The following is a 21,309-nucleotide window of genomic DNA, read 5'->3' as shown; positions in this document are numbered from 1 at the left end:
CATAACCAATGTTCATCATCCTTGCTTAGATAGCATTGTTGTTGTCCTTCTTCAAATATGTATAGATTATTTGGAGTTCTTTTACCTTTGATCACTGCTTTACCTGTATCAAGATGACGAACAAGACATCCATTTGATCTAAATATCACTTCGGTTCCTTGATCACACATCTGGCTGACACTCAGAAGATTATGCTTCAATCCATCAACATACAAAACATTTCCAGCTTTGACCTTTTCTTTTAACTCAGCAGTGCCTTTTCCTTTTATAGCTGCAGGAGTATCATTTCCAAAAGAAACTTTCTTTCCCTTTTCTAAAGCAGAATATGATTCAAGTTTTTCTTTATCACCTGTCATATGCTTCGAACATCCACTGTCAATGTACCATAGATTTTCCTGTCCCTCTGCATAAAATGCTATCCCACATCTTTCTGTTTGTGGTTCCTTTATTCTCCATGCTTTGGTGCTTGAGGCTTGTTCCTTTGTCTGCTGAAACCTGCTCCTGCATTCAGAATCTTCATGACCAAAGTTATTGCAAATAGAACATTCAACTTCATTTTCAAGAACCGAAAAGTTGTTATAGGTCCTTTTTGTAATCCCGGTCATACTTCTTTGTTTTTGAGCTTCTCTAGTCATGATCGTTTTATATGCAACACATTGAGCTGCTTTGTGACCAAAGTTATGGCAAGAAAAGCATTGTCCATTGAAGAAATTTCTGCGGTTATCAAATCTTCCGGCCAAACGATTGTAATTTCTATTGTCATTCATTCTTGAAGCAAATTGAGAGGATTTTACCTGTGGCTGGTTGTAGCTTTTGTTCATCCTTAAGACGGATTGCCCCTGGTTTACCTGATAGTCTTTGTTTGTAATTGGTCCCTGCTTTACCTGGTGATCTCCATTGTGCTTTTGCTCATTCCTTCTTGCTGCATCAAGATAACTCTTTGAGGTGGATGCTTGAGAAGTTTCTCCATTATACCCCAGACCTGTCTTGTTTAGTGGAGAACGCTGTACATTGATGATCTCATCCAGAGTTTCAGATCCTTTGACAAACTTAAGATTAATAGCCTTTGTTTTCTCAATCTCTTTTCTAAGACCAACAATTTCACCTTCTAACTTTTCAAGATATTTTTCTTTTTCATCAATCTGAAATTGTAGAGTATCAATGATCATATTCTTTTCTTCTATACATGTCTTGAGTCTAGAAATTTCTTCATGAAAGCTATCCACATCTATAGCATCCATGTAATCATCATCTTCAAATGCCATTAAAAGTTTATAGTCATTACCTCGTTCATCTTCATCACTATTTGATAGACCATCACTATCTTCATGAGTGTAGTAGCTTTTCTTATTTGCATTCTATTTCTTGCTCCATCTAGCAGGTTCCTTTCCTTTGTCAATCTTATCCTTATGAGGACATTTCGCAGCATAATGACTACTCTTCCACAAGAAAAACATTTAAAAGGTAACTTACCTCTGAACCTTCCAGTACCTCGTTGAAGATTTCTGACAAAATTTGATTCTTCTTCTTCTTCTGGCACGTGACTTGCTTCATAGTAGTCTCCTTTGCCTGAAGCCTTGAAAGCAGCTTCTCTCCTGTCTGATGGACCTCCCTTTCTCATTTCATAAGCAGTTAGAATTCCGTGTAGCTGAGACATAGTAAGAATTCGTAGATTTTCCTTTTCTTCTATTGCAGATACTTTAGATTCAAACTTGGGGGACAATGATCTTAAAACTTTTTCAACCACAATAGCCTCTTTTATTTCTTCACCCAAGTTTTTCATGCAATTAACAATCTTGTCTACCCGAAGAAAATAGTTAGCCACACTTTCATCATTATACATTCTGAGATTCTCATACTGAATTCTGAGGGTTTGAAGTTTAGCACGCTTTACCTGTTCATCTCCTTCGTAGCTCAAGACAATCTTGTCCCATATTTCCTTTGCGGATTTATATTGCATAACCTTTACGAATTCTGTTTGAGATAAGCATCCTAGCAGAGTATTGACTGCTTTAGCATTGGTTTCATATTTCTTCTTCTCGGCCGAATCTGTAGGAGTAGCTGAAGGAAAAGTGTAGCCTGTATCTATGATATCCCAAACTTCTGTACCAAGAGATTGAAGATAGGCAGTAACTCTTACCTTCCAATAATTGAAGTTTGTCCCATCAAAGATTGGTGGCCCGATTGATGCTTCCCTCTCGTAGTTGCTCATGATGACTGATCTTCCTTCAAGCGATCAAGCTTCTCTGAAGGACCTGCTCTGATACCAATTGTTGGAAATAATACTGAGAGGGGGGGTGAATCAGTATTATCAAGTTCTTTTAATAAATCTTCCTTATTTATACTTTGAATTATTTTTGCATGTCAGTACCATAAAATAATGAGCATGAACAAAGAAAACAGATAGTCACACCAAAGAACACCAGATGTAAGGTGGAAACCCAATGTGGGTGAAAACCACCTGCTGCAATATGTCTCTATCTTCTTTCAAATTAGAAACTCCTTTTACAATGGTTTTGTACTGGTGCAGTCCTTTACCAGTACGCAGGTTGCAACCTGCAGAGAGCTACAACTCTCTCTCCTTTTCCAGTTTCTCCTGGAAGGGAGCTACAACCCCCTACTTCTTTTCTTTCAAGAACCACTTTTCATAAATTTTCAAACTGGATCCATAAACATCAAGAGATCATCAAGTACAAGTAAATCACCCAGTCAACTGCAGTAACCAGATCAATAGTAACAGTAAACTAAACCCAGAACACCTTATCAACAGAGAAAAGTCAGTCAAATAAATGCCTTAATACAGATACGCAGTTTTTCTTTCTCTGGCCTGCGTGGCTACGCACTTCACCTTCTGCTCCCCTGCGTATACCCGCAGAGAGCCTTCTGCTGCACCACGTACCCACGCACTGTTTCTTCAATCACGTTGCGTACTGTTACTGTAGGTACGCACCCACAGATACTATCGCGCCGCGTACTGCTACTGTAGCCACGCACCCACAGATGCTATCGCGCTGCGTACCTACGCACCTGCGGCTTCTGAAGCGCCGCGTACTTTCCCTGTGCCTACGCACCTGAACCTTTGTCGCGCTGCATACCCACGCACTGCGCCTTCTTCTGCTCTGCGTACCCACGCACTTCTCCTTCTTCTGCTCTGCGTACCCACGCACTTGCACCGTTAATCATCTGCGTACCTCTGATTATGGCCGAATTGGCAGTCCCCTAGTGTGCCACAGATAGTCAGATGCTCAGATCTGATCATGCGCTCGAGAGATCACCCTTCATAGATTCGCTTTCAACTTCACTTTTATATAGATCAAGCTTTTAAAACAATAACCCAATATTTCAGATCTTAAGATATTCAATTTGCAAAAGATACTTAGCCAAGTGATCTCCTTTGCTTTATATAGGCAAGCTCTTCCTAAAATCATGGATCAATACCATAGGTAACCAATACAAGGGGCCCTAAAAACATGGGGCTCAATGATAATAATAATATAAAACAATACCACGGGCCAAAACCATAGAATCAAGAACGGCGGGCTAAATACCACTGGCCAAACATAAGAAACCCCACGTGAGCGCGCTTCTCTGCCTTGAAGTAAGTAAACTGGGGGTACGCACCTTCTGAACGGGTGACCTGCGTGTGTGGCCGCAGTCCCTTCACGGCGTACCTGCGGGTACACACCTTTAGAACTATTCTCCTGCGTACCTCTTAATTTCCAACATTTTGAGAGCCTGATCAGAGCATTGCCACTTGAGGGTGTTGCCATCAAGTACAACATCTGTATCATAGAGCCATACCAGAATCATAATGCCAACGTTTTCTAGTCCCATTGACCTATTCTTTTGGTCAACCATGGACATTAATAGAAACATCGTATCTTATCTTACTGTTGTTGCTCTTTCTCAGTGCTGACATAGGGCTTGGATGTTTTATATACTCTTATTAGATATGCTATATATGTTTATATTGAACTGTCCCATTCTACTTTTTTTATCTGTGGATGACGGTATATATTAGCATAGATCCATCTTAACCCCGGATCTACTAGGTGCAGAGAAGGATGAAAATCCCAATACAATCACCTCGATGCTTAAAAGATCTGAGGTTAGGATGGATCTAGGTTAATTTATTTTTTAGGTTGGCTCTTTTTATTTTTTAAAGATGTTTTTTTCCAAGGTCGGATTTTAAATTTTTTCCATTTTATTTTCATCATGACACTAATGAAGAGTTGGCATCCCTTCCACCCATCTGTAAGAGCACCTGTCTTCTGTTGGTGGAATCATTTTTTTTCTTTCATCTGAAAACATGCCTGAGCTGATCATTGAACCACACATAATGTTGCACAATGCCCTTGTCTTGGAAGAATTGCTTTAAACATTCTTTCTATCACTAAGCTGCTTTCATGTAACATAGCGGACAATCTTAACAGAAGCTGCAGGAAAAACATCATAAAAGCGATACAAAAAATACAGGAAGAAACAATCTAAAAACATTATTTAACTGCATTGTTATGGCCACAAACAAATATGTATTTTTAGACATTATACTGCTATGATTTTCAAAAACATCCCGTGGCAGAAATATTTCTGCATTCTTTTTTTGACATGAAGATGGTGATTATTTTTTAGTTGTTTTGAGCTATGGCAGATGATGAATCGGGTGATCCGGGGAGAAGTGAAGGAAAACAAAAAAGATACAAGAAATCAATCAAGCAAGAGGTTTGTTACTGTCTGTGTAGGCTATTGTTTATGATAACATCATTCTGAAAAGTGGTAGAGACTTGAATGATATTCCGATGATGAAAAAATATATTTTGTGTAGCATTCGCTCAGAGCTATATTTGGAACTTTATTATTCCCTAAGTTTCTGCTTGCATTGATGAAAGGATGGTAAATGATACGCATATGCACTTTTCAAACACTAATAACAATTATCACATGCCTTGACTGTGTTTTGGACTCATTCAATGGAAAGGAAGAACTTGAATCCTAAGTGTGACACCTTCTTCATTAAATAACGTAATGTGGAAGAGCTCTAAGAATCAGTCTTTTCAGTAAATTCAAAACGTTGAAAAGCTCATCGTTAGGTATTCTTATTCTTTCAGATCATGAATCCTAAAGACTTACTGAAACTGCAAATGATATGGAAAAAATAATGTTCATGTGCTCAAAGTAGTAAAGGAACGCAGTAATTCCCCTCTCCTTGAAGATTGGCATCTAATTCTTAAGAATCACAAACTAAATACTATATATACTCTTATGCTTAAACTGCCCCCTCCCTCTTTGTTGATTGGAATAAAGGACTATTCATTCCTCTTTAAGATGAATGATACAACAATTACAATGCATTTGTCCAAATAATGCCAATGGCCATGCATTGCCACATCATCATAGTCAATGTCATGTCATCATGTTCAAATTGTAGATCTTTAATGCTGTTGAGGATTTGCAAAATCCGAAACATGGGTTTTGTTCCTATCCTCCTGTAGACCACTTTTGACGCAATGCATGTAAAAAACACTCCAATGCTGACTCTGTTTTGCTGCATGGAACCCTGTAGTATTTGCTAACCCACTTTGACTAACCATATCTTGACTCTTGAGCATGCCTTCACCAATTGGAAAAATTCCACGTGGTATGTCATCGTCTCATCAAACTCTGCAATATAGGACCAAGTTGACATTTTTGACTATAACGACCAAAAGTCGTATACGCAGCGAAATATTTAAAATACGTCGTAAACAAAGACTTCTATCGTATGATAGTAATTGTAAATTGTATATTGTATAAAAGAATGAGTGTAGGATGATACAAATGAGAATGAGGGTCCTATATATATAGCCAGGTAAGTACTTTACCTTGGAGATGTCCTTCTTCTTCCTCTTCCCTTGCTGTCCCGCAGATGCTCGAGCCGCATCCTCCTCCTCCTCTTTCTTGATTCGACCTCCCTTGTCACTACTCCCTGCCTTAGTCATCTTCCTGATCTCTTCCTGGTGAAGAGTTGCCCACATCTCCTCCCTACCGTGAAGAGTAGCCCTACCCAAAATAATTTGGACAAATGTCTCCCACTTCTCGGAGACTGCATTCAGGGCAGTCGTGATCATAAATTCTGGATTTGGTGTAGACCCCACGGAAGTAAGCTAGTCGCGAATTTCCTGCAACATGAGAAGGAATGGATCTATTTGCCCTCCCTTCTGCATCTGATACGACCACAGCTGATTCTCCAATAGCATCTTCTGCTGCTCGGAAGAGCCCTGGTATAAGGTGGTCAGGGTGTCCCACATCTCCTTTGCTGTGTTCTTTTCAACAATATGTGGTATGACATGATCTTTGACCCTGTCTAGGATCATGCACTTCGCCCTCGCCATTGCATCCTCATACTTCTCGTTCTCAGCTGGGTCAACTGGGATAGCCACGGTTCTCAAGGCAAAGTCCTTGATGCGATGTCGATCCAGGACTGCCAGGATCCTGGCCTTCCAGATGACAAAGTTGGAAGCCCCGTCCAACCTGTCCTGATCCCTCAGTCTGTTCACTACCATTTTAGCTCCTCTTCTGGACTCCCTCTGAGTCTCGACTTCCCTTCTGGAAATCTCCCTCTAAGTCCTGATTTCCCTCCTGGAAATCCTCTGGCCAGCTGTTGAACCGCTCCTCTCCAATCCTCCTTGCAACTACAACTCGGATCTGGATTTCTTGGCTGGAAATCCGTCAAGGTAGCGACTCCCTCTACCTTGGTTCTGTCTCCGTAGACACTGTTTTGCTTCGACAGAAACAACGTCCCACCAGCTCCTCAAATCACAATCTGCCCACAACTCCCCAAGCCCCAACAACCGAAGAAACTGAGCCTTTCAGGCTCTACGCAATCCTGACAACGACTGAATTTGCACCTCCTGGCCACAAGCGTCGATCCTTCCTGGTTGAGAAAGATGACCGGGCACTGCGTAGGTCTGATTTGCCCCTCTGCCTTTGCGCTGACCCTCTTCTTGGCTCGAAATGATGACGCAGGCTCTGCGTCACTTCCTCTCTAGTTGCTTCTGCTCTGGAACAACGCTGTCTCTCGGGACCGCTGCTACTGCTGCAAATTCTTCAGATTACTACTGGTGCCTTCAGTTCTCTTGTGATCTGCAATGCTCTGATACCATGTTGAAATTTCTAAGTTTGACACGTCAGAAATTCCTACTGCATTATCTGGTTTATTATCTCCTACTTGTTCTTTCCATTAACAAGTTATTTATAAATATAAATACTGAAATAAACACAAATGCAACCTCAACACATATACAGATCAACAACTGAAATAACTGAGACAATCACACAAGGGACACCGTTATTTTTGGACAATCATCCCTGTAAAATCCCAATGTGGGAAAACCAGTGCAACAAATATGAGTGTTTTATTATTATGCAGTTTCTGAATACAACTAGGGTGCCAGAAATGGCTCACCCTTCAGAGAATTTCCTTGGCAGAAGTACCTCTCCTCGGAGATAGATATTCTGGTTGATCACCCACCGGATGATCGATCCCACAACAACTATGACAGCTCCTTAGTTGGACAGCGAAAGCTGCTCTAAGCTTCTCCACTGCTTTGCGTCACTCTTCAGGGACTTCGTCACCTTCCCAGCTCTAGTTTTCCCCACGAAAATCTCCAGCGCTGCCTCTTGTCCCTGCGTCAGCTCTTCTAGCCTCTGTGCAGCTACTGCTACCTCTGCGTCAACCCTCTGGCCCTTCGCGTCACCCACACTGGCCTCCTCAGCCTCTGCATAAATCCCATCTGCCTCTGCGTCAACATTCCTAGGCTCTGCGCTGTCTCTTTGGCACTATCTCTGCCTCTCTGCTATGTATTCTCGGCGTTCTGCCGAACTGCCCCTCGCTGCAACAGATCACTAGTTCGATTCTCTCAGCGAACCTCGCTCCAGAAAATCGAACTGACTGATCAATTTGGTGTATCTCCAACTGACCCTCAAGCCTCCTCTTATACTTTTCTTGTTGAGTCTTCAACGACCAAGATTAAGTCTCTAATCAATGGCTAAGATTAGATTTGGCTTGATCCTCATCTCTTGGGACCTTCTAACCCAAAATTATATTAATACACATTAATATTTTAATTTTACTAAGTTTATACTTAGGACCCCATTAATTATTTTAATATCTCCTCATCTGGGTAGAACTTCTCCAAACGATTTCTGGATTTTGGAAATCTCATGTGCTTTAACCTCTCCACCAATTTTCATCGCTAGAGCACATCCGATGCTACCACAAAGCAACACTCTGCCCTTGATGATTTACAATTTGATGCCCTCAAGGTCCTTCAATAACTGCTACAAGAGATGATGACATAAACTGCTGCTGTGATATCAATTTCCAGAGAAGTTGGTCATGTTATCATAGGTATTCAACTGTAGAAGCCAATACAATAGTCATTTTCACAGAGTATGGAATTTCTTGCTCAGTCAAGCTCTGTATGCTGAATGTCACTATAGGTCTACAAGTCTATATTTGCTTCAATACCCAGGGATAGATTGCTACTTCTTCACTGGTCAAAGATCTGGAGGTATAACTGTAATGTGTTCACAAGGTCGGCTTTGAGTCTTGATTAGCTTCTTTATATAAGTAGCACTGTTTGTCCTTTTATTGCAGGTGCATTATGATCAAGGATCTGAATATCTCATGCTACTTCACTTGTAATAGAGGCTGCTCAAACCCAGCTACTTAGACTTCCAAGGATCCACAATCTTGATGCATGTTTCAATGTCAAACTGATATATAACCAATCCCTTTTGATCCACAGACTACCACCATCGAAAGTCCTTGATTGCAGGTAAAAAATTCGTAATATAATACTTGTAACAAGTCCAGACCATATATAATTTTGTTCCGAAATCCCCTCCGAACCTCATGCCTTTTATCTTTTTTGATCCTATAATGTATACTTGGAACAAGTGCCAAAAATAAACATCGTAATCCCCTACTTCTGCAACAGAATTTTCATGCTGAGAAATATGTCAAGTTCAAGCCCAGGTAACGTTCCTTCTAGTCCTGTCCTTATGGGCTTGAGAATGGACTTCAAAAAGACTTCGCTGGCTCAGAGAGAGGTGCCCTAATGAGGGCCGAGAGCTGCAATACATAAAAATTGCCTTGCTGCCTCAGTGAAAAGGTGCCCTTATGAGGGCCTATTGCTACACCTGCAATCAAATAATGCCCAAGCAAATCCCAACCAACAAAATACAAAAATGAAAAGAAAACCCCGATCCAAATAACCTTCACTATTCTGGAAATTTTGCCCTAATGAGGGGCTGGAATCCCAAATATGAAGAGCCATAAACTCTATACTCAACCAACCTTAATCTTTGCCCTTAATTGATGCGCGGACCTGCAACATAACTGTCCAACGAAACCCAAACAAAAGGCAAAAGACATAAAAATCCTAACCCAATCTTCTGATCAGTCTTTTCTAGCACAGCAGTTGAATTCGTTTTAGAGTATATTCACCAAATTTTTTTCATTAAGGTACATTCTTTTGAGGTGAAATTAGGGCCTCCTTTGATAGATGATCTTTAGGATAGAAGGGGTTCCAAATAGTTGACCGTTGGAGGATTTTTAGCTAAGTCACCTGACACGGGGATTCGGGACACGTAGGATTCGAGATTCGTGGTGTCGGATTCGGACACGCTGACCCCCCGGAACAGGACATGTTAGGACACATTATATATTATTTTATTAAAAAATATATATATATATATATATTTAAAAAATACACATATATATTAAAAATTAGATATTATCATATTTCTTACACAAATTTTAATTAATAATACAAATTTATTGATTTCAAACATAGATCTTCATCTATAGCTATTAGCATGCATAGTACATACAAAATTCAAATAAATGTCAGTGGTACTGGTCACATAAATGATAAATCTATTAAAAATTTAAATCATGATTCATAATTCATAACTGAAAGACAGCTTACAACTACAAGATAGTAAGATAAACACATTGACAACTGTAGTTTTCTCATTAAGTCATCAAATCAAAATGTGTTACATAGGTAGTGTTGGTGCAATGCCAATGGCAAATAGAAATAGAAAATATAAAACAACTACAGGTATACAAGCCTCAAGGCATCAATCAGCATCACTGTCCCCATCATCATGGTCCCCACTGCTCTCCTCTATATCCTCCTACTCCGCTGTATCTATAGTCGCCTCTGCATCTGCTGGTATGGAGGTTGACCCCTCTAAGTCATCAAATCTAACAGGCTCTAGCACTGGATCATTGAGATCCATGTTGGCCAATGCCAACTCAACAGTGGTGTCCAGACCCATATCATCAGGAACAGTGTTACTTGGGAGCGGGAGCGAAAGCGGGGAGCAGGAGCGAAAACGGGAGTGGGAGCGACATATTCAGAAGCTCTTGGTTTGGTGCTCTTGATTAAATATGAGTTCCATACCCTAATACATGACAAAATTCAATGGAAACATTGCAATCCCCCAATCCTAAAATCCTGAAAAACTGATAAGTCTGCTGGATTTTGAATGAAATCTAAAATTCTACTTTCTCCATATGAAATCCAATGAGGCTGGAACCACTCTCAAACATCCTGAGTCATTTCATGGTAATGTTAAAAATTTAAGTAAAAGGATGAAAATGAAGATTAAAGAGAATGCCACTTTTACTTTAAGAATTTGACATTACCATGAATAGCATATCAATACTAGGGCCTAGACTTGATCATGAAGCTGCCAAAATGCTTTACTCCTTGCTCCAACAGCACAAATCACTTGCCAAATGACAATTTTAATGAGCAAACACGCCCTTTTCATTACCGCGCTGAGCTTAGCGAGTCCTGGAAATCGGACACGTGTCCTAAAATCGCGACACGCTTTTGAAAATTGCGACACGCCCTCAGACACGACGTGTCCGAAACGGACACGATGTGTCTTGTGATTTGGACACGAATCCGGACCGAATCGTGTCGGATTTGCCGGATTCGGGATTCGCAGGGGGTTTAGGACGAATCCGGTGACTTAGATTTTTACGAGTAAAATTTAAATTTCCATGACTTATATTCTAAGTAAGGAAGTGTGATATTCCTGCTTAGTGTTTCACTGAGGGAATATCAAAATTTTGCTCAATTTTGGCATTTCACATTACTTCACTTAGGGAAAGTGGGCCTAGGGGGAACCCATACGTGATTTTTGGCCTAAGAGGCACTCCAACTATAGTGCTATGTGAAAGATTGCGGCTTTGGTGGAGTGTAGGGGCCACCACAAAGGCATTCTCAGCCCACATGGAGAGTACACTCTCATTGGCTCGAAGAAGGTGGGAGAAAGTCGATGTGGGCCCACATGGGCAACCTTGGAGGCAATTCGATAAAAGAAGGAAGGAGAAATCATTTTGGTTATCATATCATTTCAGAATTTGTCTTTGACAAGAGCATGCTTGAGCAGTGAGCCAAGTCTGCATGTGCTTGTCAGCTCGCCGGGTGTTTCCAAGCGGAAATCCCAACACTTGCTGTTGATTTGGGGTACATCGGATGTGCTCTAGCCATGAAAATTGGTGGAGAGGCTAAAACACATGAGATCTCCAAGACCTAGAAATGGTTTGGGTAGATTCTACCCGGTTTAGGAGATATTAAAATAATTAATATTTTTAATGGAGTTCCTAAGTCTAAACTTAGGAAAAATAAAATATTCATGGGTATTAATATAAAACTGGGTTAGAAGGTTTCAAAAGTCATGGATCAAGACAAATCTAATCTTATCCGTTGATTAAAGATTTAATCTCGGCCGTTGAAGGACCAACAGGAAAAGTATAAGAGGAGGCTTGAGGGTCAGTTGGAAGATACACCATAGTGATCAGTGATTCGATTTGCTAGAGAGGGGTTGCTAAGCAAAGTCGAATCAGTGATTAACAACGAGGGGCAGTGAGTAGTGAGTACTAGGCAGAGAGGAAGAGACAGTGCCGAGAGACGAGCGCAGAGGCAAAGAGCGAGAAGCAGCAGCCAGAGCAGGCCACGCAGAGCCCAGTAGAGCCCGACAGAGACAACGCAGAGGCCAGAATAGCTGCACCGGTTTTCTCGCATTGGGTTTTTCTGGGGACATTTGTCCAAAAATAACGGTGTCACTTGCGTGTTTGTTTTCTTTCCGCTGTTGATCTGTAGATGGTTGAGACTGTATTGTATTTATTTCATTATTTATATGATTTAAATAACTTGTTCGAAATTAACAAGTAGAAGAAATAAACCAGAAGAATACAGATTAAATTTCTAACGGATAGACTTGGAAATTTCAACATGGTATCAGAGCGTGGTTACAGATCATAGGAGAGCTGAAGGCACCAACTGAAGGAGAGCATTTGCAGCAAAAACAACTGTCTCGAGTGACTTAAACTGTTCCTAGCAGAAAGCAACAGAGAAGGGTTGACGCAGAGGCACTGTGTCATCAGTTCGAGCTAGGAGGAGGGTCAGCGTAGAGGTAGAGAAGGGCAGATCAGACCTACGTAGTGCCTGGTCATCTTTCTTAGCCAGGAAGGATCGACGCTGTGGCCAGGAGGTGCAAATTCAGCTGTTTCCAGGATTGCGCAGAGCCTAGAGGCTCAGTCCTTCAGCTGCTGGGGCATAGGAAGCTGTGGGCAGTTTGCGGGAGCGAAGTTGGTGGGGCACTGTGGGCAGAACAATACCTAATAGGGCAAAACCAAGGTATAGGGAGTCGCTACCAAGGTGGATTTCTAGCCAAGGAATCCGGATCAGAGCTGCAGGTGCATAGAAGATCGGAAAGGTACGACTTGACGGTTGGCAAGCGGATTTCCAAGAGGGAAATCGAGACTCAGAGGAGTCTAAAAGAGGAGCGGAGATGGCCGAGGATGACGATTGTGCCATGAGTGCTCATGTACCTCTAGAGAAGAGGTGGGGAGACATCGAGCTGTAGTCAGGAGGACTACAGGTGATGAGGGGCAGGATCCTTGAGGTACCCAATCTCTTGGATTATACCTTGCTACGGGAGCCCCGAAGTAAGAGTACAACACTGGTGGATGTCGGTAGAAACGGATGCGGATGAAGCGGTAGAGGGTGCTACAGTGCGGGACTCCTCGAGCAGCGCGAGGCTAGCAGGCTGCAACAGTGCGAGAGGCACGGAGAGTGTTGCAACAGTGCAGGATGACACATAGAGGTTTGCAACGGTGCGAGATGTAGGGAGTTGTTGCAGCAGCGCAGAGGTCAGTAGAGGAAGCACTTGTTAGCGAAAGAGAGAGCTTCAGCATCGGGAGTGTTTCTAGCCTGACAGGGATGTCAGAAGTTGGGAGGATTAGTTACTTACTTCTCAGTAACTGAGTTGCAGTGCACTAGCAATTGGCAGTAGCACAATGCAACATGATGAGAGGGGGTTGAAGTGCAGATGCAGTGCTGGGAGGATGGACCAGCAACAACACAGATGTAGAGGGAGTTGCCATACGGATGCAACAGTGGTAGTGGCAGGGCCATGGGCAGCAGTACAAGATGCAACAGTGTAGAGGATGTTGGGCGGAGAAGCCTAGCATCAGCACAGTACCGGTGCCAGATAATCAGTTTGATGCTTAGTGAGGAGTATTACTAGAGCATAGTCCTCGCTAAGAGGGAGTGTTGATTTGGGGTAGCATTGGATGTGCTCTAGCCATGAAAATTGGTAGAGAGGCTAAAGCACATGAGATCTCCAAGACCCTGAAATGGTTTGGGCAGATTCTACCTGGTTTAAAAGATATTAAAATAATTAATATTTTTAATGGAGTTCCTAAGTCTAAACTTAGGAAAAATAAAATATTAATGGGTATTAAAATAAAACTGGGTTAGAAGGTTCCAAAAGTCATGGATCAAGCCAAATCTAATCTTAGCCGTTGATTAGAGATTTAATCTCAGTCGTTGAAGGACCAAAAGGAAAAGTATAAGAGGAGGCTTGAGGGTTAGTTGGAAGATACCCCAGAGTGATCAGTCATTCGATTTGCTAGAGCGGGGTTGCTAAGCAAAGTCGAATTAGTGATCAACAATGAGGGGCAGTGAGTACTAGGCAGAGAGGCAGAGATAGTGCCGAGAGACCAGCGCAGAGGCAAAGAGCAAGAAGCAACAGCTAGAGTAGGCCACGCAGAGCCCAACAGAGACAACGTAGAGGCCAGAGGGCTTGCGTCATCCACGCAGAGGGCAGCAGGAGTGACGCAGAGGGTCCCAGAGGCTGCGCAGTGCCTCAGAGGGCTGACGCAGAGCAGCAGGAGGTTGACGCAGTGCTTCAAAGTTGCTGGAGAGGGTTTCGTGGGACAGGTTTTCTGAATACCTGTTTCCGAATAGAGAGGTATTACTGCTGGTTGTTTTTCTCTTTCGGGTGAACCAGTTTGGTACGCAATTGTACTCAAGGAAATATTGCATAATAAAAAACCCTCAGAATAGCTGCACTGGTTTTCCTGCATTGGGTTTTTCCGGGGACATTTGTCCAAAAATAACGGTGTCACTTGTGTGTTTGTTTTCTTTTAGCTGTTGATCTATAGATGGTTGAGACTGTTTTGTGTTTTTTTCGTTATTTATATGTTTTAAATAACTTGTTCAAAATTAACAAGTAGAAGAAATAAACTAGAAGAATACAAATTAAATTTCTAATGGATAGACTTAGAAATTTTAACATGGTATCAGAGCATGGTTACAGATCACAGGAGAGCTGAAGCAGAGCATTTGTAGCAGAAACAACTGTCCCGAGTGACAAAAGCTGTTCCTAGTAGAAAGCAACAAAGAAGGGTTGACGCAGAGGGACTGCGTCATCCGTTCAAGCCAGGAGAAGGGTTTGCGCAGAGGCAGAGAAGGGCAGATAAGACCTATGCAGTGCCCAGTCATCTTTCTCAGCCAGGAAGGATTGACACTATGGCCAGGAGGTGTAGATTCAGCCGTTGCCAGGATTGCGTAGAGCCTAGAGGCTCAGTCCTTCAGTTGTTGGGGCATAGGAAGCTGTGGGTAGTTTGCGGGAGCGATGCTGGTGGGGTACTGTGTGCAGCACAGTGCCCAATAGGGCAAAACCGAAGTGGAGGGAGTCGCTACCGAGGCGGATTTCTAGCCAAGGATTTGGATCAGAGTTGCAGGTGCATAGAAGATCGAAGAGGTACGACTTGACAATTGGCAGGTGGATTTCCAGGAGGAAAATCGAGACTCAGAGGAGTCAAAAACAGGAGTGAAGATGGCCGAGGATGACGATTGTGCCATGAGTGCTCATGTACCTCTAGAGAAGAGGTGGGGAGACATCGAGTTGTAGTAAGGAGGACTACAGGCGATGAGGGGTAGGATCCTTGAGGTACCCAACCTCTTGGATTATACCTTGCTACGGGAGCTCCGAAGTGAGAGTAGCAGGACTGGCAGATGTCGTTAGAAACGGATGTGGATGAAGCGAAAGAGGGTGCTACAGTGCAGGACTCCCCGGGCAGCGCGAGGCTAGCAAGTTGCAATAGTGCGAGAGGCATGGAGAGTGTTGCAACAGTCATAGTTTTAAAATTCGGCCGTTTCGAAACCGAAACGGCCGAGTTGATCCGTTTTGTTGCCCTCAGGAGTGACTCGGTAGAAGAAACGGCTCGTTTGGCCGAGTCAGCCATGACTCGGCCAACTCGGCCGTTTCCATACCGACTCGGCCGAGTCACAAACAGCGGCCTGTAACCCCAGTAAAACAGCGATTTAACAAATTTTTAATGATTTTTTAAGGTGTTTGCTGATTGGTTTGGACTCCAATGTGTTTTATGAATTAGTTAAATGTTATTTGGGGTCCATTTCCCCCTCCCAAACCTTATTTAACACACTCAAATGCTCTCTACTATTGATATGCTATTCAAATTTCATGGTAATGTTAAATTCTTAAAGTAAAAGTGACATTCTCCTTAATCTTCATTTTCATCATTTTACTTAAATTTTTAACATTACCATGAAATGACTCAGGATGTTTGAGAGTGGTTTCGGCCTCATTGGATTTCATATGGAGAAAGTAGAATTTTAGATTTCATTCAAAATCCAGCAGACTTATTAGTTTTTCAGGATTTCGGGATTGGAGGATTGCAATGTTTCCATTGAATGTTGTCATGTATTAGGGTATGGAACTCGTATTTAATCAAGAGCACCAATCCCTCTATGTACCTTGATGTTAGTGACATTGGTTGTCGAACTCCTCTGGGATTTGCTCCCAAACCAGGAGCTTCTGAAAATGTCGCTCCCGATCCCGTTTTCGCTCTCGCTCCCCACTTTCGCTCCTGCTCCCAAGTAACACTGAGCCAGATGATGTTGGCAACTTTAGCAGTAGCCAGTAGTACTGGTCACAGACTTTTGTTGTAGAGGCCATTTATAGCCTCCTTGGTTATGTGTTTTTGTTTTGATCTCTATATCATCATCGTTATGTATTGGACAATGCACTGGGTGCCATTTGATATAATGGATATATTCATGAGCCTACTTTGATCATATGTTGTGTTCTATCTATATTCTAATGCTATGTGTTTGGAAACATGAATGAAAATCTTTAAAATTGTGTTTTTATAAAAAATAAATATTTAATGTATTTTTTACAACGACCGAGTCATTGAAATCGATCCGGCCGAGTCGATACCGAGTCGGAGTCGGAGTCGGAGCCGACCCTTGGCCGAGTCGGAGTCGGAGTCGGAGTTTTAAAACTATGGCAACAGTGCAGGATGACACATAGAGGTTGTAACGGTGCGAGATGCAGTGAGTTGTTGCAACAACACAAAGGTCAGTAGAGGGAGCACTTGTTAGCGGAAGAGAGAGCTTCAGCATCAGGAGTGTTTCTAGCTTGACAGGGATGTCAGAAGTTGGGAGGATCAGTTACTTACTTTTCAGTAACTGAGTTGCAGTGCAGTAGCAATTGGCAGTAGCACGATGCAACATGATGAGAGGGGGTTGAAGTGCAGATGCAGTGCTGGGAGGATGGACCAACAACAACACGGATGCAGAGGAGCTGTCGTACGAATGCAGCAGTGGTAGTGGCATGGCCATGGGCAGCAGTATAGGATGCAGCAGTGTAGAGGATGTTGGGCGGGGAGGCCTAGCATCAACACAGTTACCAGTGCCGGATAATCAGTGTGATGCTCAATGAGGAGTATTACTAGAGCATAGTCCTCGCTAAGAGGGAGTGTTGATTTGGGGTAGCATTGGATGTGCTCTAGCCATGAAAATTGGTAGAGAGGCTAAAGCACATGAGATCTCCAAGACCTTGAAATGGTTTGGGCAGATTCTACCTGGTTTAAGAGATATTAAAATAATTAATATTTTTAATAGAGTTCCTAAGTCTAAACTTAGGAAAAATAAAATATTAATGGGTATTAAAATACAACTGGGTTAGAAGGTTCCAAAAGTCATGGATCAAGCCAAATCTAATCTTAGCCGTTGATTAGAGATTTAATCTCAGTCGTTGAAGGACCATAAGGAAAAGTATAAGAGGAGGCTTGAGGGTCAGTTGGAAGATACCCCAGAGTGATCAGTCATTCGATTTGCTAGAGCGGGTTTGCTAAGCAAAGTCGAATCAGTGATCAGCAGCGAGGGGCAGTGAGTACTAGGCAGAGAGGTAGAGATAGTGCCGAGAGACCAACGCAGAGGCAGAGAGCGAGAAGCAGTAGCCAGAGCAGGCCACGCATAGCCCAACAGAGACAACGCTGAGGCCAGAGGGCTTGCATCATCCATGCAGAGGGCAGCATGAGTGACACAGAGGGTCCTAGAGGCTGCGCAGTGCCTTAGAGGGCTAATGCAAAGGGTTCTGAGGCTGAAGCAAAGCATCAGGAGGTTGATGCAGTGCTTCAGAGTTGCTAGAGAGGGTTTTGTGGGACAGGTTTTTTGAATACCTATTTCCAAATAGAAAGGTATTACTGCCGGTTGTTTTTCTCTGTCGGGTGAACTAGTTTGGCACCCAGTTGTACTCAAGGAAATACTGCATAATAATAAACCCTCAGAATAGCAGCACCAGTTTTCCCACATTGGGTTTTTTCAAGGACAATTGTCCAAAAATAACGGTGTCACTTGTGTGTTTGTTTTGTTTCTGCTGTTGATCTATAGATGGTTGAGATTGTCTTGTGTTTATTTCGTTATTTATATGTTTTAAATAACTTGGTCAAAATTAACAAGTAGAAAAAATAAACCAGAAGAATACAGATTAAATTTCTAACGAATAAACTTAGAAATTTCAACACTTGCTTCGGTGGACTTCAAGTGCCAGCCCTAGGAGGGAGTTCTTCTTCAATCCAATTCATACGAGCAGCAGGGGATCGATTTACACCAGCAGAGGGAGCCACAATAGTGCAGGGAGTGCGTAGTCACTGCTAGATACACACCGGGAGTTTGTGGAGTTAAGGGAGACTGACGAGGAAATTATGTGGGAAGGCTTGGGGAGCCTTCTAACAATGTTTGTAGGCAATTTGGGGCATTTCAACAGCAGAATACTCAGCAGGTCAAATTTACTAGCAGGAGAGCTAGCCAAGCTCAAGGGGGTAGAATTTTCGGGGTCAAGCTTTGGCCAAACCCGTCGTGGGTTATTCTGGGTTTCTTGAGTAGAGGCCAAAATTAAATTCCGAAAATTTTCTAGGCAGTAGAGAGGGCTCTAGTAGCACTTCATTTTAGACAACAACACCATTTTTTGGGAATTACAGTGCAACACTTGGGCCAAATTGTCAGAGCTTGGAGGAGGCCGACTCAGGGATCATTGTGGGCTTTGCTAGCTTGCTAAAAGCAAGCCCAGGTGCACTCATTTCAACACCTTGATTGTACCCTTTTCCATTAATAAAATGAGTATACAATGCTGTTTTGGAAGCATTTTCATGGTCTAATTGTTTGTTCTAGTTTTATGATGTGTTTGTCTATTTTTCTTTGAATATTTACTGTTAATTTTCCTTCAGGGATATTACAGTGGTATCAAAGCTCATAGACTTGGCACACCCTGTGGGAGCAGTGCAGTTTATGACACTGGAGCATAGGCAGAACATGACATATCAGAGGCAGAGGTATAGGAGCAAAGAACAACAATTAGAGATCACCCCTGATCTTGTGACTACAGAACCAGAGGTAGAGGAAACCAACATGGGGGATAACGAAGGAGACAAAAGGGATGAGGAGGAGTTTGCCCAACTCCTACTAAAGGGAGTGTAGGATTTGTCTTGGAAGATTGAAGGAATGGGGCAGTGAAATAGCAATGGCAACAAGGGTAAAGGAGTCCAAGGGGATTTCCACTATGGAGAAGGGTCTGGCACATCACACCACCATGCATCTCTCCATGCCAACATGCCATTGGTCCAAAACACACCCCCTAGATCCACCATTCCCACGTTCCTACAATTTGGAGCAGGAGGGAAACCAGAGCAGGAGGAAGCACCCTATGGAGACTATTTCCTGGAGTATCAGTCTTATGGGCCTGAATTTGGGAGGGCCATCACTTTCAAAGATTTCTGTCAGCTGAAGGGAAACAACAAGTCCAAGGGACAAAATGGAGGAGGTTATATGCAGGGGACAAATTTGCAACGCACTGTGGGGAGGCTATTTCTCCCAACCTTTGATGGGTCCTCCAAGAGCTCGGCCAAGGCCTGGGTCGAGAAGTTGGATGTTTATTTCCAGCTGAACCAAATGACAGAAGGTGAGGCAATCAAGATTGCCACGTTGCATCTGGAAGGGGAAGCCCACGACTGGTGGTTCCACGGATTGACCACGTTGGGACATGCCGGGGTGACTGCCTATGATGATTTCACCAGGAGGGTGTTGGAGCAGTTTGAGAGGAAGGATCCGGAGGACTATTTTGGGGAGATTACTAGGCTCAGGGAGACCGAGAGTGTAGAAACCTACATCTCTGAGTTTTTGCGTTTGTTTGTGATGGTTCTAGACTTGTTAGAGTCTAGGAGGATTTTCATGTTTGTAGATGGGTTAGCAGAGCCATTGCGTGGGCTGGTGAGGTCCAATAGACCCTCTACATTGCAGGATGCAGTAGGGAGAGCTTGAGACCTACAGGATGCCCTACTCAGGACAAGGGCACCGTTACCCCCTAGACAGGGTTTCCAGCAGAAGGGGAAGGACATTAGGGCCCCACCATTGAGAGCCAATCAGGGGCGTGGGCAGCTGGATGATGATACCTAGAGAGACCTCAGGAGGAGGAAACTGTGCTTCACTTGTCAGGAGCCATGTGCACTGGGCCACAAGTGTGCAACGGGCAAGGCCCATTATATAGTGGTCTTCTCTGACAGTGATGCAGTGGAGGAGACTTATTTTGAGATGACAAGGGAGGACAACACAGCACCACCAGGAGGAGGAGGACCACCACCACCACCACCACCAATAGGGGGAGTTTCCTTCGCACCTACTAGGGGGGTACCCAAATTCTTGACCATGAGGATCAGAGGCACTGTTCAGGGGCAGCGTGTCTTAGTGCTGGTGGACAGTGGGGCTACCCACAACTTCATTGATGCGCAATTGGTTCAGAGGAGGGGCATCACAACTGAGGAATTCGAGGGATTCTCAGTTCTTGTGCCAGGGGACAGAACCATGCAGTGCACTTGCTATGTGCCAACCTTGACAGTGACCATGGGGAACTACTCCATGACAAATCATTTCTTTGTGGTGGATGTACTGGACACCAACGTAGTGTTGGGAGTCCAGTGGCTCTATACGCTTGGCAGAGTCACAACAGACTGGAAGAAGCTGGAGATGGAGTTCGTAGGGCCAGATGGCAAGACCGTGTTGCTTCGGGGGATGCACTCATACCCACCACAGACTGTTTCGGCCCATAGGATGGAGGCTGACTTGAGACATGGAGACATTGAGTGGGCTGTGGAGTTGAGGATCTTAGAGGCTGGGGGAAAGCCCAAGCCACCACATTTGGAGATACAAGCTATTCTTGACAGTTATCCAGTGGTGTTTGGGGACATACCACCGAGACAACCACCAGACTGGGGGTTTGAGCACACTATCGAGTTGGAGCCAGGGGTGCAGGTTGTCATCACCACCCCTTATTGACATCCCAAGGCTTATCGGGATGAGATTGAGAGGGCCATCCATGAGCTATTGGCACTTGGGCACATCAGACCCAACTCTAGCCCTTTTGCTTCATCAGTTGTGCTGGTGAAAAAGAAGGACGGGTCCTTACGGATGTGCATTGATTACAGGGCCCTCAACAAGAAAACGATGAAGAACCACTACCCCATTCCCCGTATAGATGAGCTGATGGACGAGTTGAGGGGGGTGAAGTTCTTTTGAAGATTGATTTGCGGTTGGGTTACCATCAAATTCGGGTGAGGGACCAAGATGTCTCGAAGATGCCATTACGGACACT

General features: G+C 43.3%; 1 protein-coding gene across 1 annotated transcript in view; it reads left to right on the top strand.

Moving 5' to 3' along the window:
• EMB2738 (GTP-binding family protein) overlaps positions 1 to 21,309 on the top strand; it is a 463,941-nt gene that overhangs the window by 13,559 nt on the left and 429,073 nt on the right. Inside the window, 1 exon segment of the mRNA XM_089439172.1 lies at positions 4,652 to 4,722. Coding sequence (XP_089295298.1) covers positions 4,652 to 4,722 — 71 coding nt within the window.

Source organism: Pinus tabuliformis, chromosome 9, assembly GCF_031772625.1.
Source record: "Pinus tabuliformis cultivar Carrire ecotype Pingquan chromosome 9, CPIR1, whole genome shotgun sequence".
Classification (NCBI taxonomy): Eukaryota; Viridiplantae; Streptophyta; class Pinopsida; order Pinales; family Pinaceae; genus Pinus; species Pinus tabuliformis.
Note: the sequence above shows the minus strand (reverse complement) of the source record. Positions and strands in the feature narration are given on the sequence as shown.